This window comes from Lipophrys pholis (genome assembly GCF_963383615.2).
Source record: "Lipophrys pholis genome assembly, chromosome: 19".
Classification (NCBI taxonomy): Eukaryota; Metazoa; Chordata; class Actinopteri; order Blenniiformes; family Blenniidae; genus Lipophrys; species Lipophrys pholis.
The window spans coordinates 521,186-539,397 of NC_137647.1; the positions used below are offsets into that span (position 1 = coordinate 521,186).

Sequence of the window (18,212 nt, forward strand, 5' to 3'; positions counted from 1 at the left end):
ATAAAAACAAGTATATAAAAGTGAGTTTAAAGAAGTGATTTAAAAGAGGTCGTTGATTGTGCGAGTCCTGGAGGAGAATGCACCGTCACCTTTAGATTTAAGCTTCTTCAGGTCATGTAAACTGTCTCGACTAGGAACTTGGATTTTCCCACAAAGTTACTTCCCATTTCCCAGTTGTGTTTGTGAAATAAAGAAAACAGAACAAAGTGAGATTCCTTGACTTTGACATTCAATACATTTATTGTGAAAAAGTCTCTTCATACATGTTAACTTGAACTGTACAATCAATAATTTAAAAACAAAACAAAAAGGATTGCCCCCCCCCTCCCCCAGGAAGAAGCTGTCAGTTTAAACCAGAGGAGTCGCTGTGAGGATAAAAATACTTCACAATACTACACTCTGGCGGCCCGTTCACACCACAACATTTCAAGTCCAAACGCATCGTTTCCATCCAGAAGAGATTTAGCGTGGCGCCGTGCCACTGTGGAGGAAAGCTTGTTCTCATGGCCCCTCTACTGAGCATGTGCAGAACAACTAGAAACTACAGCCGCCCAGTGCTTCACCCGTTTCCACGGAGACAGGTTGGGAGTGTTTTCAATAAGTTGTGGTTTTTAGTGACTCCTGAGCGCCGCTGTCGTGTAAACGCTGAGGACGCTGAGCGTTTTCACCGGATCGGTACCATGAAGCCGTTTCCAGCTGAATCCCTCAGAAACACTCTCACACCAAATAGTCACTTATTTTAAAGAAAGACAAATGGATGAAATGTTATCAATACATATTATTTAAAGGAAAATGTTTTTCCACGGAGGTTTACAGAACCTCCAAATAATAATTATAAAAATCTTATTTTTTTTATCCAAGTCAGATTCTTTTTACATTTTATATTTCCCTGATTCTCTATATTGCTGTAATATTTGGATCGAACAGAATGACTAATTTGTCTTTAAACAGAAACACTCTGGTTGATGCTTCTGTGACACTTTAAATACGATTAAATTAAAATGTGTGAATGAGGAAGAACAGTTTTCTACAAAATGAGAGAAAGTGATGGAAAAAAACCATAATAATTCAGAAAAAAAATAGATTTGTCTTCTTAAAAGAATTCAATAAACTTCAGTGGGGTGGGATTCTAATTCAATTAAAGTTGTTTGTTAATGTGAGTGAGAAAGATCTGGAGGTGAAGCCTGATGTGGTGTTTGAAACACAGATATAATCCTCATCTAAAAAATCTGAGGTCTAAAAGAAACGTCAGATTTTAATCTGTTTTCCAGCTTTCTGAGGAAGAGTAATCAGTTAAACTGAAGAACACGATGAAGATCCATCCTCTGGGGAGTGTGAATGAAAACAAGGTCAAAGATGTTAAACGTGTTTGATTCACTGAAAAATAAAACTACATGTAACAGCGACTCTGGGAAAAAGGTTCACAGGTGGAGAAGAACCAACCGATCTGAGCCGCTGCAGCTCGTTTCACCGAGAGAAACCAACCAGAAGCATCTATTATTCAGGAGGAGGATGAAGAGGATGAAGAGGAGGAGGGCGCACTGCATTCGTTCCCGGGGGACATCCAGCCCGGGCGGATAAAACTCAGCGACTCGGAAGAGTTCACGTGTTCAGGATCGTTTCTACACGAGCAGCGGGCGCGTTTCCCACAGAGCCTGAAGGCAGCAGAGTGAAAACACTCCGACAGAAACAAGAAATAAAAAGTCCTCCGAGGTCAGAGGTCAGAGGTCAGAGGTCAGAGGTCGTCCAGATCAGGACTGACAAGGTAAGAATGGTCGATTCATCCTCTGATAGAAACAATAACCCGTTTGCTGCTCTGCTTTCAAGCTTCAACTGGAAAAAGGAATTTGTTGTTTTATTCCTCAAAATGCTGGAAAACAGTTTTTGCTGAATAACAGAGTGAAAAGTAGAAAAGTCTCCAGGAGGGAGATCCTGCTTGAAAAAGTAAAAGCGTTACAGTAACTCCACTACTTTTGGCTGTAAAGCAGAAGTAACTGATTCCTAACATGAGTAACTTAGTTACAGAAGTTAGAACAGAGGGTTCTAACCTCGGTCCTCCAGTGTCCCTGTCCTGCAGGTTTAGCTCCTCCCACTGCAGCACACCTGATTACAATGAGGGGCTCCTCATTGGGCTTTTCCACAACCTTGGTGATGACATCATCATTAGATCCAGGTAAGCTGAAGCAGGGAGGAGCTAAAACCTGCAGGACAGGGGTCCTCCAGGACCGGGTTGGACACCCCTGAGTTAGAGTCTGTTGTTGTTGCAGAGCTGCTGCCTCTCTGTGACGTCAGCATTAGCATTAGCATTAGCACATCATATTATAGAGCATCTTCCTGATGCAACTTCCTCTGAATCACACAGCGCTAACAGCTCAGCTAATGCTAACGCTAACTTTATCTACGAGTTATTATCAAGAGAGGGACTTTACCAAGTAACTAGTTACTTTTCAAAGTAATTAAAAGTGATGAGGTAGTAATTTTTAGGATCCTTCTTGGGTTTGCAGATGAAAGCATTAAAGGTGTTTAGTGTGTTTGACTGTTGGATGATGGGTCATGATGGAGGGACGGAGGGACGGAGGGACGGAGGAACGGAGGGACGGAGGGACGGACCGTGGACTGGAGTCTGAGGCCATCAGTGGCTTTCTAAGAGCCTCCTCTGGGGGGCGCTGCACAGCGTGAGCAATAGAAAGCAGGGCTGTAATTACAGAGGGAGACAGAGCGGAGTGAGACGTCACCGTGGGGGAGTCTACACCGAATATGTTCTGTACAGCCCAATGGGAAGGTCCCCGGTTTGAGTCCGTCTTGTGGAGTCTGCATGTTCTCCCTGTGTGTGTGTGTGTGTGTGTGTGTGTGTGTGTGTGTGTGTGTGTGTGTGTGTGTGTGTGTGTGTGTTGGACTCCTCACCTGTCCAGGTGAACCTGCTGGGCTCAGATCAGCACATTGACACTCTGATAAAGAGGATGAAACCGCTGTTTCTCCTGCAGTCTGACAGCGGGGGGGGGGGGGGGGGGTCATCGGAGGTGGGGGGCGGAGTTATTCTTACACAAACTTCTGCTTTTGAGGGGATGAAAACGTGTGTGTGTGATTTCTGTACATGTAGTGAACACTGTCCGATATCCTGAGACGCCGCTTTAGCCCCGCCTTCATTCTGTCTTTAGCCGCCCCTCCCCCTTCACCTTTAGGAGATCTTGCAGTTGCTGCGGGTGCAGTTCTGCGGGGGGCTTTGCGGCGGCCGGATGGACTTGGAGCGTTTCAGGCTGTTTCCTTTGGAGCCCCCGGCCGGGTTGGCCAGCGAGTACGAGCGTCCGTGCATCATGACGGCGTTCATGCCGTTGGCCATGGAGAAGGACTTGAGGTGTGACTTGATGGCGACGGGCAGCGGGAGCTTGTCGATGAGGTGGACTGGCGTGCATGACACGATGGCTCGGCAGCACAGGTCCTGCAGGCTGAACACTACGGGGGGGGGACAGGGAAGGGGGGGGGGGGGTCAAAACCAGCCTGCAGTACCACCTCCAGCCAAATACCACAGAAGCGTAATGCATTCACATGAAAAATAAAAATGTATTGTTTTTCTGAAATAATGATAAATAATAAATAAACTGGCTGTTCTCCAGGATTTATGAGGGTTAGTCAGTTAGTTAGACCCGGGTCAACGTAATGAACCGGGTCTCCTAACTACGGTTTGGAGTTATCAACCAGCCCAGGTCACAGACTAATAACAATACCATCAACAATACCTAAACACAAGAGTATCTCCCAAAGTCCCAAATGGAAATAAAGCTGGATTAAGCTGAGACATGTCTGCTTCCTCCAGCGGTGGAGCAGCGGTGGAGCAGAGCACTGCTCAGAACACACCACTAGGAACACTAGGAACACACCACTAGGAACACTAGGAACACACCACTAGGAACACTAGGAACACACCACTAGGAACACACCACTAAGAACACACCACTAGGAACACACCACTAGGAACACACCACTAAGAACACACCACTAAGAACACACCACTAGGAACACTAGGAACACACCACTAGGAACACACCACTAGGAACACTAGGAACACACCACTAGGAACACACCACTAGGAACACTAGGAACACACCACTGGGAACACACCACTAGGAACACTAGGAACACACCACTAGGAACGCACCACTAGGAACACTAGGAACACTAGGAACACACTACTAGGAACACACCACTAGGAACACTAGGAACACACCACTAGGAACACACCACTAGGAACACTAGGAACACACCACTAGGAACACTAGAACACACCACTAGGAACACACCACTAGGAACACTAGGAACACTAGGAACACACTACTAGGAACACACCACTAGGAACACTAGGAACACACCACTGGGAACACACCACTAGGAACACTAGGAACACACTACTAGGAACACACCACTAGGAACACTAGGAACACTAGGAACACACTACTAGGAACACACCACTAGGAACACTAGGAACACTAGGAACACACTACTAGGAACACACCACTAGGAACACTAGGAACACACTACTAGGAACACACCACTAGGAACACTAGGAACACACTACTAGGAACACACCACTAGGAACACTAGGAACACTAGGAACACACTACTAGGAACACACCACTAGGAACACTAGGAACACTAGGAACACACTACTAGGAACACACCACTAGGAACACTAGGAACACACTACTAGGAACACACCACTAGGAACACTAGGAACACACCACTGGGAACACACCACTAGGAACACTAGGAACACACTACTAGGAACACACCACTAGGAACACTAGGAACACTAGGAACACACTACTAGGAACACACCACTAGGAACACTAGGAACACTAGGAACACACTACTAGGAACACACCACTAGGAACACTAGGAACACTAGGAACACACTACTAGGAACACACCACTAGGAACACTAGGAACACACCACTGGGAACACACCACTAGGAACACTAGGAACACACTACTAGGAACACACTACTAGGAACACACCACTAGGAACACTAGGAACACTAGGAACACACTACTAGGAACACACTACAAGGAACACACCACTAGGAACACTAGGAACACTAGGAACACACTACTAGGAACACACCACTAGGAACACTAGGAACACACCACTGGGAACACACCACTAGGAACACTAGGAACACACCACTGGGAACACTAGGAACACACCACTAGGAACACACCACTAGGAACACACCACTAGGAACACACCACTGGGAACACTAGGAACACACCACTAGGAACACACCACTAGGAACACACCACTAGGAACACACCACTGGGAACACACCACTGGGAACACTAGGAACACACCACTAGGAACACACCACTAGGAACACTAGGAACACACCACTAGGAACACTAGGAACACACCACTAGGAACACACCACTAGGAACACTAGGAACACACCACTAGGAACACACCACTAAGAACACACCACTAGGAACACTAGGAACACACCACTAGGAACACACCACTGGCCCTTTAACGCACAACAGAACCAATTATCTCAAATTCTGAAAAACAGAGCCAACATAGTTTCCTAATTAATTTTTTCTCACAATTATAGATAATTATGCTATTAATTCAGAAAAACAGTAAATTTTTCATGTGAATAAAATACTCTTCCATACAAATACACTAAAATGTTGGTGAAAAAAAGATTATTAAAAGTTCATAAAGGCAAAGCAAATTGTGCCAAAAAAACTTTTACATTTCGCAAAGTAACTAAAGACGCATCAACAAACTATCAAACAAAGGCTGTGAATATTTATCTACATGTCATTTCTTTTCTTTTCTTTTTGTTATATTTAATCATTTAGCAAATTATATTGTTGTTATTGTTTGTAGAATTTAGAGGAAATGGTTCTAAATTAAAACCTCAAGCAAGAGAAAATAACCAGGACTGGACTGAAAGGAGGGAAAGAGGAGAAAGAGGAGAAGGAGAAGAAGGAAGAGAAGAAGAAGAAGAGGAGGAAGAAGAAGAAGAAGAAGGAGAAGGAGAGGAAGAAGAAGAGGAGGAAGATGAAGAAGAAGAGGAGGAAGAAGAAGAGGAGAAGAGGAAGGAGAAGGAGAAGGGGAAGGGGAAGAAGGAGAAGAGGAAGAAGAAGAAGAAGAAGAAGAAGAGGTGGTAGTAGTAGTAGTAGTAGTAGTAGTAGTAGTCCACCTCTGTTGGGCCTCCAGAACTTCTCCATGCCGTGCCTCATCAGCACGATGCGCGACAGCTCGGTGAACGACTCGATCACGTTGAAGTTGCACAGCGGGCTCACTTCGAAGAAGGTCATGCCGTTCTTCTCGGCGTACGCCCGGGCCTGCTCCGTGGGGACCTGGCGCTTGAACGCCAGGTGCAGCCGGTTCCCCACCAGGATCCGCGGCACGCCCGGGGCATGCTGGGTAAAAACAACAACAGGGTGAGTTAGTGAAACGCCTCAATCAACAGGACACAGACTGAGCCTGAGGACGCCACAGGCCATGTTTACATGTAGTGTTCTGAGTTCCTGTGTCCATGACGACGACGCTGGGAGCCACTGAAGCTTCTGGAGAAAGTTTTCAGAATGCTGAGAGTGGAAATGCTGCTACTGCTCGTGCTCACCACGGCTGTAGGAATTATAGTTCTGCACATGCTCAGTAGAGCCAATCAGAACAAAGTTTCCTCCGTGGTGTCAGGACTCCCAGTCACCATAATGAGAATCCAACTTGGTACTTTTATTTTGACAGTCACCATAATGACAATCCAACTTGGTACTTTTATTTTGACAGTCACCATAATGAGAATCCAACTTGGTACTTTTATTTTGACAGTCACCATAATGAGAATCCAACTTGGTACTTTTATTTTGACAGTCACCATAATGACAATCCAACTTGGTACTTTTATTTTGACAGTCACCATAATAACACATACCAGTGTTAATGTTTAGAGCTCATTGTTCTCTGCCTTGTGTGTGTGTTTTCAGTACTAAACTAACAACAGCACCAACTAGTGGACCAACATGAAAATTACATCAGTCAGTGACTATGCCGTTACAATCGTGAAACTTTTAGAGGTTCAAATGTGGACGTGAGATAAAAATGGACTCCTGTCGTCACAGAAGGACTGAAGTCTTCAGAGGAGGAGGAAACACACATTCCTCAGGACTAAAATAACACACACACACACACACACACACACACACACACACACACACACACACACACACACACACACACACACACACACACACACACACACACACACACACACACACACACACACACACACACACACACACACACACACACACACACACACACACACACACACACACACACACAGGACATCCTTTTGGTTTCCACATTTAGCAGGAAAGACATCAAGTGAGCAACACACACACTTCTCTGGTCATTACAGTTACAGTCATGCTGCAGAGTACTCGAGTACTTCAGGGTGTCCTCACCTCATCGATTTCTCTGATCCACCTATCGATGCCGTCAAAGGACCACCGGTTGGTGATGTCATAGACCAGCAGGATGCCCTGCACGCACACACGCACACACACACACGGTGAGTGGAGCGTCGTCTGGATGACGGTCAGGTGATGCGGTCAGGATTTGATGGGTGTTTCTCACCTGAGCGCCGCGGGAATACGAGCGGAAGATGGTGCAGAAGCGTCCCTGTCCGGAGGTATCCCTGAGGAGAGCAGCCAGCATCACAGTGACTGCACCATTAACTCATTAACCCATTAACTCATTAACCCATTAACCCATTAACTCATCATGCTTCCCTCGACGCGCAGCAGAATCAGGCGTCTCATTCTAATCATACAGTTTATTATCAGCTCACGACCACTAAGATGAAACAATGAACCAGATGACAGGATGAAACACAGTGAAGTGAGACGGAGGTGTGAGAGGAGGTGAGGCTGGTGTGATGTGAAGGGGTGAGAGGAGGTGAGGCTGGTGTGATGTGAAGGGGTGAGAGGAGGTGAGGCCGGTGTGATGTGAAGGGGTGAGAGGAGGTGAGGCTGGTGTGATGTGAAGGGGTGAGAGGAGGTGAGGCCGGTGTGATGTGAAGGGGTGAGAGGAGGTGAGGCCGGTGTGATGTGAAGGGGTGAGAGGAGGTGAGGCCGGTGTGATGTGAAGGGGTGAGAGGAGGTGAGGCCGGTGTGATGTGAAGGGGTGAGAGGAGGTGAGGCCGGTGTGATGTGAAGGGGTGAGAGGAGGTGAGGCCGGTGTGATGTGAAGGGGTGAGAGGAGGTGAGGCCGGTGTGATGTGAAGGGGTGAGAGGAGGTGAGGCCGGTGTGATGTGAAGGGGTGAGAGGAGGTGAGGCCGGTGTGATGTGAAGGGGTGAGAGGAGGTGAGGCCGGTGGAGACGAGGTTTGGTGGCAAGAAGGAAAATAATAATCTGGAGTTTGTGTGGCGCCTCAGAGGGATTAGAGGAGTGACTTACCAGAGCTCCAGCTTCACTCTCCGACCGTCCAGAAGAATGGTGGTGGTTTTATAGTCGATGCCTGGACACAGAAAGAGGGCGGAGTCACTAAACAGGAAGGCGGCTGGAGGACTCGCTGCTGGAACTCATTTGTTATTATTTTCTCTTCGCTGTTTGATCTCAAGCCGACCACAGAACTTTAGCAGCGTCTGAAACACCGTTATGTCCGCAGCTTTCACGGGGTTAACGTTAGCGCCCCGGGCTAACACACCTGCTGGGTTAACGTTAGCGCCCCGGGCTAACACACCTGCTGGGTTAACGTTAGCGCCCCGGGCTAACACACCTGCTGGGTTAACGTTAGCGCCCCGGGCTAACACACCCGCTGGGTTAACGTTAGCGCCCCGGGCTAACACACCTGCTGGGTTAACGTTAGCGCCCCGGGCTAACACACCTGCTGGGTTAACGTTAGCGCCCCGGGCTAACACACCTGCTGGGTTAACGTTAGCTCCCCGGGCTAACACACCTGCTGGGTTAACGTTAGCGCCCCGGGCTAACACACCCGCTGGGTTAACGTTAGCGCCCCGGGCTAACACACCCGCTGGGTTAACGTTAGCGCCCCGGGCTAACACACCTGCCGCAGGTTGTTGAAAACCTGTGTGACTGCTCCACCTGTCGCTCCACGCTCAGCCCAGGCTGCCGGCTGCTGGCTGCCGGAGGCCAGACGGGTTTTTACCACACAACTACCTTCAGTACTCCAGTTTCTCTTTGTACTTGACAGGTTTACAAGTCCGGGCCTGTTCGGGACTTTCATGGACGATCATGTTGAAATTAATGAAATGAGCCTGAGACAAGCGAGTCCACAATCTGAACCGGTTCACACAATGTTTCAGATGAAAACACATCGGTGTTTGTTTCAGAAAAGTCTCGGGTTTCCACAGCAACGTTTTGAAAATGAAGTAGTTTTCATGTTGGTCCACTCGTGGGTGCTGCTGTTAGTTTTTGTACTGAAAACACACACACACACACGCACACACGATGGATTGTTATGATGGTGACTGTCAAAATAAAAGTACCAAGTCTAGGACAATATGGACAGGGAGTCATGACACCATGGAGAAAACATTGTTCTGACTGGCTCTACTGAGCATGTGCAGAACTACGAGTTACTACGACCGTGGAGGCCATGCGCAGTAGCAGCATTTGCGCCGTTGACGCGGAGACAGAGGCCAAGCGTTTTCAGAAAGTTGCATTTCCATGTAGACTGACTCCTAAAACACCATGAAAATGGATCATTTTCACTAGAAAACGTCTATCAGTGTCCGTTACCTCTGTGGTTCTCCAGCCATGGGCCTGGACGCCTCTGACGGGTCTCTGCTGCTGACCAGGGAGGGGCGACTTGTCACACAACTTTATCTTGTTATACAAAAGGATTCTGATCCATTTAGTCGTTCCTGAACAGTGAGCTTATTATGGCCGCTCTAGAAACAATGATTAAAAACAACAATCTGGACAGAGTGTAACCAGAGCCCCGTCATGTCCTCATCTCCAGGAACTCTGCAGCAGCTGCTGGAGAACCACATCAGCAGTCTCCTCCTCCGACTGGCCGGGCAGCAGCTAAAGTGCTGAGCTCAGGACGACACTAATTGAATTGGAGAGAGTGCGGGGCTTCGCAGCGAGCGCTTCAGATAATCAAGGAGCTGCTCACACGTCTTCACTGACAAACTGCTGCTTCTATTCTGGGAGCCAGTTTGTTCTCCCGGTGTCGTGTCGAGCTTCAAACGCTCAGCTTCGCTTCAGATGAGAGGTGCTAACATGGCTCCGTGGTCCTGTTTATTCCTGCTGTTTGGATTATTTATAGGAGGCGGCCGCCATTAAAAATCATCTAATTAATTATGGACTTTGTCAAATTTAATAGAAAAGCAACATTTTTCAATTCAAATCCGTCTTTTTTCCAGCACTTCTGATGCCAGATGACTGAGGCGACACTCAGAACAGCTCGTTTCCACAGAGTTCTGAGAATAATCGCCAAACACACTGAAATGTCTCATGAGATTTTATATTATAACCACAAGGAACAGTTTGATAAAAACCTGTCAGATCCTTTAAACTTATCCGTCATGGTAAACGTCCACTGTGGAGTAAATGTTAGTAAATGTTCACAGAAAAGCTATGTACCGTCACTGTAGTGCTCAAACTAAAACACCTCGTCCTTCTTTATTAACTCAGGGCTTTTTCTAAGAAAAGGAATAACTTTAGCATTAGCTGGTGGCTACATATTTAGCATTGAGGTCATACGAAGGCTTGAAATTCTCAGGTTATGTGAATTTTCTGTTGCACATTTTGCACACAGACGCATCTTATCATAAACATGTCTTCCATAAGCAGCATTTTGCAGCTTTCAGCAAATGTCCTCACCTTACCTCACCTCACAGCATTAATGCTAATGCTACATCATCATTAGCGGCTTCTTATTTTCTAGACCTTGATGGGGACTTCTGTGGGTGAGCTTTGTCCCCTGAGACATGTTTTGCCGCCTGTGGTCTAATCTGTCCAGCAGCTTGATTTAATCACGATAAAATGACTCACTACTGCCACCTAAAGCCCAGAAGTGACATGACTGCCAGTTTAAAAGCTTGTAGCCGATGGTGATCATTCACCTCCGAGACAATTAAAGCAGGTTCCTCCACAGACTCCTCCCCTTCTTCCTTCAACGAGCTGGACTGCTGCCAGCAATGATACGCTGCCGTTCACCGCCGGCGTGAGGAAACAATGGAGCTCCGTGCCCGCTGGCCCCCGGGAGAACATTCCATTGTTTGCGTGCGCTGAATGAAAGCAGAACAAGGGGCTCGCTGGCGTCGCAGATACACAGAAAAAGTGTCTTTTCAGGTGCTTTGTGCACTTTAATTGGTTTCTATCTGACGGCTGCTATCAGCGGGACCGTTTATCACAATGTAAGGAATTATTCCCGATAATCCTCGCGGAATTTCTTAAAAGGCTGGCAGATTGAGTGTGAGTGCGCAGATATATCAAACTATCGTCAATGTTTCTGTCGGCGACGCAGTACACACTCATTACTTAGCTATTGAAAACATCTCCGGAGTCCTGGGCACAAGGATTCTTATTCTGGGGTTTTATTTATTTACTTGTTTTGTAATCAGACGAGATCTTAGGTCCAGATTACACAACAATGGGGTTAAAACATATGAAGAGAGTCAGTCAGCATTAGCATGTGACGAAATGCTGCAGGATGCATCATTATATCACTTTACTGCTTGGACTTCCTGCTCGGTGTTTAACAGCAGTGTAGAGAACATCCAGCGATCAGCGCAGATTAAAGCGTGGAGGAAGATGGGACGTCTGGGTAAATGTTCACTTTGTGTCCAATCCCAGCCTGCGGACGGTGTTATCCAATCAAACTCTGCCCCCCGTCCTGATTTTCTCCTTTTGAAATATTTAGCTTTCTCAAGGCAAGCTGCCCCCCCCCCCCCCCCCCCCCCCCACCCCCACCACCACACACACACACACACACACACACACACACACACACACACACACACACACACACACACACACACACACACACACACACACACACACACACACACACACACACACACACACACACACACACACACACACACACACACACACACACACACACACACACACACACACACACACACACACACACTTTGCCGGGGGGATAGAATCAATATCAGAGCTTCAGTGGACAGAAACATGTTGGCGTTCCATATTTAATGAAGACGTTTGAAGGCTTTGATCTGCCTCCATCAGCCTCCATCAGCCGGGACGTCGTCCTCTTTCAGAGGCTGTTTAGGAGCTCGTGTTTTTGGCACAGCGGCGCTGCAGTGGCTCTTTTCATTCAGCCAATTTTAAATGCACACACAGCTTCCTGTTGGACGAGCGGTCCGGCGATGGCGGTGGGTTCTGGACTGCAGGTGAAACAAAACGGTTGGAAGAAGGCTACAGACTGGGCTTTCTCTCTCACCAACATACCGGGCAGGTCCCTAGCTCTGCATTAGAACCTATAAAGTCACAAAAACAGTTTTGTTCGGCTCTAATTTGAATATTCAGAATGTGTTTTCCTTCTGGGTCCTTCCAGCAGACCCTGGGAGAACCTGGAGGACGGTCTCTCTCTGCCAGACGCCGACAGGCAGCGTGGAACGGTTCATGGAACGACTGAAAATAAAAACCAGGTCATTCTGCTGACTGATGTATTTTTCATGAGCTGAAGGGAGGAGACACAGAGCTTCATCTCAGAGAATGAAAGAGACGCTCGGGGATCAAACGTGGCAGAAAACTTGGGAAGGTTTTGATTTTAAGGCAGAAATTCATCTGCTCGCAGCAACAGTCTCCAGAGATACTCGGGTATTTATATTCATGTTCTCAGCACTTTTAAATAGTGTTTTAAGTTAGGCTGAAAATATATCAGCAATTTAACATCACTGTCAATCAAAATATGAACATATCTGTCCAATGAGATGGAGCCGTGCTGCCCTGAAGTCCCGCCCACTACGTTAAAGAGTTTAGTGAGCGTCAGTCAGAGACGTGCTTCATGAGACTGTAAACATCTGAAGTTTCAGCAGCAGGTACAAGAAATCCTCTGTTTCAATTGAAAACACAAAACATCTGATGTGTTTTGGAGCTCCGTTTATACGACAACGGTGCTCGGAGCCACTGAAAACACGACTTTTCAACGACGCTGCGTCTCTGTGTATACGGCAGAAACGCTGCTCCTGCTCACCAGGGGCGTCGTAAAGGAATCATTCTCTTTTAGATGGAGAACAACAACAATGGTGGCCCTGCAGAGTCGTTTTCTAAAACGACTCTGCAGTGTAAAGGCAAAACCTTTGTGAAACGAAAACACAAAAACTATTAGCTTTCAGTTTGTTGTGGTGTGAATGAGGCCTGAGCCGGTCTGCTCTCAGAGGAGCTGGTTCTCTCCCTCCTCCACCCCCGGGTCTGATCAGCCTGTAGCAGCGGCAGTAACGCCAACGAGTCGACTTCCACTGCAGCGCCGCCTCCAGCCTGGACCGCTCGCTTCTGTTTACATGTGAAACAAGACGCTCGGCCACCAAAACAAAACTCTGCGTCATGCAAATATCAGTCCTAAGTGTGGGTTCCCTCGAGGACGTGCTGATACCATGAAAACGGCCTCTGTTGTTTTGTGGAACTTTAAATATGACTGAAATATTTCATATTTATAAAACTGTTGGTGTGACACCTCGTTGCTCGATTGTTCATGTAGGATGATGATGATGATGATGATGATGATGATGCACTGACATTAAAAAAAGATTAAAAAAATAGACTCGTATGATGTCTAAATGCTTCATTTTTACATGACGTCTGGTTTAACAGTGCATGTGTACGTAATGGCAATCTGTCTGCCGGTAATCCACCATATTAATAATGAGTGAATAAAACTCATCCTTTTCACTGCAGGAGGGACGAGTTGGTCTGACAGTGTGTGTGTGCGTGCGTGCGTGCGTGCGTGTGTGTGTGTAAGAAAGATTATTTAACCCTCCAAACAGTTAAGGTGTGATGACAGTGGTGGCGTCCTGCATCATCTGAGTGTTAGTTTGAGGTCATTGACAAGCATTGAAGCCAGAACACACACATAGTTATTAGTGTGTGTTGTTGAAATGAAGGAAGCTCAATGCTGGAGGCTGCAGAGACAGAACCTTCAGAACCTTTAGAACCTTCAGGACTGTTTGAGCCCCACATATTTATGTGTTACAGAATGTTTTAGTTTGTCCATTGAGCCGCCAGGAAATGTTAGAGAAGTGGAGCTCTGAAAAAAAGATTTTTTTCTTGTGTGGATAAGGTGGAATGAAAAGATAAATCAATAAATCATTTTCACTCTCAAATGTTAACGTCACTGCCGAGTTGTTTTGCTCTGAGAACAACGGGGAGCGCGGCGTCACATGAGGTGTTTATGGTTTTACACCGAGGAGGCAAAGTCACAAAGATCACGCTGTTTGTACACTTTGGAAAAAGCTGCTGTCTCATTTTATAACAGCAACAAACCTGCAAATATCATGAATTTTACTTTCTGCTAACTAGAATATTACAAATACTGCAGCCAGATTACATCCAGAGATCTGACTGGTCAGTCACTAATCAAACCACACAAGCACTCCATGTACTGGTAACATTCCCAGTTCCCATTTGGTAACTAACCCATTTCAGAAATGAAGCATCTGCTGACCTCTGACCTCTGACCTGCAGCTTCCACTTCATGCTGACTGGAACTGAGGCTCATTCTAATGTAACTTTACTGAATTTAAAAAAGAGAATTTGACTCTCAGTTGTTCATATTCACCATTTCTGCTTTGTCCTTGAGAAATTTGATTTTATTGGATCATATTAACTAAGCTGAAGTAACTGAATGTCTCTTAATACACCCAAACTGTATTAGTCAGAGTTGCAGCAGCTCCACGCTGTCCTGTCAAGTTTATGTAAAATTTTATTCATGTCAGTTTCAAAGTCATTTTAATTCAGTGGCAACAAACATAATTTCACCCCTAGTGGGCTGGACTGTTTTAATAGTGCTATGATAACCTTTCAACTTAAACTTTAAAGTACACAGGTTAAAACACAGTTTAAAAATGTTGATATATTTACAAAAACAAACGATTACTACAGAATATGACAACAATTTCAACATAAAACGTTTGCTAACGTTCATGGCAGCGTCACCGATCTCTCAGCTCAGCTCTCAATGTCGCTGCTCTGAAGAAATCTGTATAAAAGTATCAAGGTTTTCTTTGAAATGTTGACCCTTTGCTTGGTAGTTTGGCCGGATTGGAGTCTCGCTTACAAGTTGTAAATGTCAACATGGAGTCAAACATCTTTATAGATCAGAAATATTTCCTCTACCTGCAGAGCAGCTCTCTGGAGGAAACTAATATCAAATCACAAATATAGAAACTGAAATGTGGAAATACAATTTAATTAGACTATTTAACCTCTGTCCGAAATCTAAATTGGTAGTTTTATTTTGACAGTCACCGTAATAACAATCCAACTTGGTGGTTTTATTTTGACAGTCACCGTAATAACAATCCAACTTGGTGGTTTTATTTTGACAGTCACCATAATAACAATCTAACTTGGTGGTCTGTCCTCTAGAATGTCTGTGTTCTCCCAGTGTTCATGTTTAGGGCTCATTGTTCTCTGCTGTGTGTGTGTGTGTGTGTGTGTGTGTGTGTGTGTGTGTGTGTGTGTGTGTGTGTGTGTGTGCGCTTTCAGTACTGAAACTAACAATGGCGCCAACACGTGGTCCGGCATGCTAACTACATTGATGATCTGAGTATTTACTCTATACGAATCACTTCTATGTTATTCCAGTGTATCTATTTTTAGATTCCATATCCTTTTAAATCAATACATTTGTTCCGTTAACAAGCGTCCCCAGCATTGCTGAGGATGTAACAGGATATCAGATATTCACTCACCACTGCTGTAAGCGTACGGGGACTCGGCCGATCCGTCCTGCAGGCTGTCCAGGATCTCCCCTTTGCCCACGTCGCTGTCTCCCACCAGCAGGAACTTGAGCAGGTAGTCGTAGCTTTTCACGGGGCTGCCCTGACTCCCCATCCCCACTCACATCCAAGCCCCGCAGGGGGGCGTGGGGTGAGGCTGTGGAGGCCCGCGCCGGAGGACCAACCTGCAGCTTTGGATCTGTGGGTCTTCACGCTGGATCCAACTCACTAGAGACGTCTGTGTCTCTGCAAAATGTGTGCAAGCAGCTAATTTTCAGTCCTGCTCCAAAAACAACGGGGCTGCAAAAATATGTGCTTCTGGGAAGAAAAACATTCTTATTGCTGAAGATAAGAGGAATAACTAGTTTGGTCCAAGACTTATTTACAACCTCACACCAGTGAACACTCCAGGAGGGTCACAGCTGATCTGTAATGGCTCGGATTTCCCTTCGGACCAGTAAAAAAACACACATTCCTCAATTGATATCACTAACTTTCCAATTTGAGTGAGAATAGACTAATAAAACTGGGATAAAAATACCATAACACAATGTAAACGAGCAAGAAAGCACTTAACAACCAGATGCTTCCTTCTTCTAAAACCATCCCTTATAGAAGGAATACTGACATCAAGTTATTGTTGATTATAATCAAAAGAAGGTGTTTGAGGAGAAAAATGATGAATGATGACACTTTACTGTCCTATCAGCAGATATCGGTGGATACGGATCTGAACCTAAAGCAGCTGTTTACTATCCTATCAGCAGATTTTTGTAGAGATAAATGAAGACAAACCTGAAGCAGCTGCTCTGTTTTTCTTCCATGTAGGAGAAGCTCCGAGGCTAACTTAGCTTCACATGCTACTGACGCAAAGTACGTCAGAGCATTAATATTTAAACACCATCACCAGGTAATATTTTCACGTAAGAAAAAAAAAAATCCCACACAGGTTTGGTGAGTGGAAAAAGTGAATAAAATAAGCTGAGCGGGGTTATTTGAACACTGAGCTAACAGCTAATTTAGCTTAGCCCAACTTTCACCGCGGTCCCTGTGAATTCAGGCCCGTTTTCTGCCTCCTCACACGGATCCCGGGAGGCTTTCACCGGGCTGGGAAAGAGTCCGGATAATCCCCAAGAGGCGCTACGTCCAGTCCGAAGTCAGTGCGGGTATCCTCAGTCCGCGGCGTCTCCATTTCGCTGCATTAGCAGCGGCTCGGCTCGGCTCGGCTCGGCTCAGGTACACAGAGGCGGTGTCTCCTCCTCCGCCGCTCTGCAACACTGAGGCGGACCGACCCGCCTGGAGCCAGACCCCTCCCCCGGCCCCGCCCCCGATACACCGGCCCCGCCCACTCCCGCACGCTCAGAGGCGCTGATTGGCTGCGGCCGCACGTCCGTCACTGCCTGCTGTCAACAAGGCGCAGATGGCGAGGAGGAAAATGTGGACAACAAAGATGATTCACATGTGAACATGTATCAGAACAAAGAGTCTCCTCCATCACGGATTAAATCTGAGAGCAGAGGACGGAGCGGGCACCGGGGGCCCGAGCAGCACCGGCGGGGGGGGGGGGGCGGACTGAGCAGCACCGGGGGTCCAAACAACCAGGGGTCAGCGGCTGAGAAAGAACTCAAACTGCTGAAATGACATGAAAAAGCCAGAGAAAGGAAACGAAATGCAAAAAAAGAGTCGTAAATTATCACAAGAGGCAAAGAATGGCTCTGAAATGGTTCTAAACAATCAAAATGAGATGCAAACAGAGAAAAATGGGACAAAACAACCATAATGAGATGCACCATGACCACACAGACACACAATGGCTCCAGATGGTTTAAAAAAAAAGCAATTAAAAGGACACACAGAAGGGTCGAAATGTGATTTCTACAACCAATCTAACACTAAATGGCTATAAAGATGCAAAAATAATTGGTGTGTGTGAGTAGAGAGCCCAGATATAATGAATGTTGAGGACAAAGAAACCAACGAACAAAGACGAGCAGAAGGACCAAGATGACAAATAAAACCAAGAGTTCCACCATCGACCAGCTGAGACAGAAGACAAGCTGGAGGACAACGCAAACAAATCAAAGGAGACCAACACATCACAAGAGGAGGATTTACGCAAAAACTGGATCAGAAAAAAAAATGAAATACGTCACAAAACAACAGAAAAATGGATGAGATTTGATTTCAGAATGAAACTCACTGTGAAACACATCAGGGAGACAAAGATGTTCATAATGTCTTAAACCAGCAGCAACACACCC

General features: G+C 46.2%; 1 protein-coding gene across 1 annotated transcript; it reads right to left on the minus strand.

Annotated features, from left to right (window-relative positions):
• Nucleotides 1-214: 214 nt before the first annotated feature.
• Nucleotides 215-17,230, minus strand: LOC308124443 (ras-related protein Rab-40C). The gene is made up of 7 exons (XM_080487425.1): nucleotides 16,747-17,230; nucleotides 15,925-16,197; nucleotides 8,465-8,525; nucleotides 7,643-7,703; nucleotides 7,471-7,548; nucleotides 6,201-6,423; nucleotides 215-3,453 (listed from the first exon to the last, which is right to left on the minus strand). Exons 2-7 carry the CDS (start codon nucleotides 16,064-16,066, stop codon nucleotides 3,179-3,181), a joined length of 840 nt encoding a protein of 279 aa, XP_080343551.1. The 5' UTR covers nucleotides 16,067-16,197; nucleotides 16,747-17,230; the 3' UTR covers nucleotides 215-3,178.
• Nucleotides 17,231-18,212: the final 982 nt, after the last annotated feature.

Excerpts from the sequence above, each read along its gene's own strand:
- LOC308124443 (XM_080487425.1), bottom strand. The coding sequence starts at position 16,066 with ATGGGGAGTCAGGGCAGCCCCGTGAAAAGCTACGACTACCTGCTCAAG. Across the intron at positions 7,704-8,464 it reads AGAGTGAAGCTGGAGCTCTG|GGATACCTCCGGACAGGGAC; the intron begins GTAAGTCACTCC and ends TGCTCTCCTCAG. Across the intron at positions 7,549-7,642 it reads CGTATTCCCGCGGCGCTCAG|GGCATCCTGCTGGTCTATGA; the intron begins GTGAGAAACACC and ends GTGTGCGTGCAG.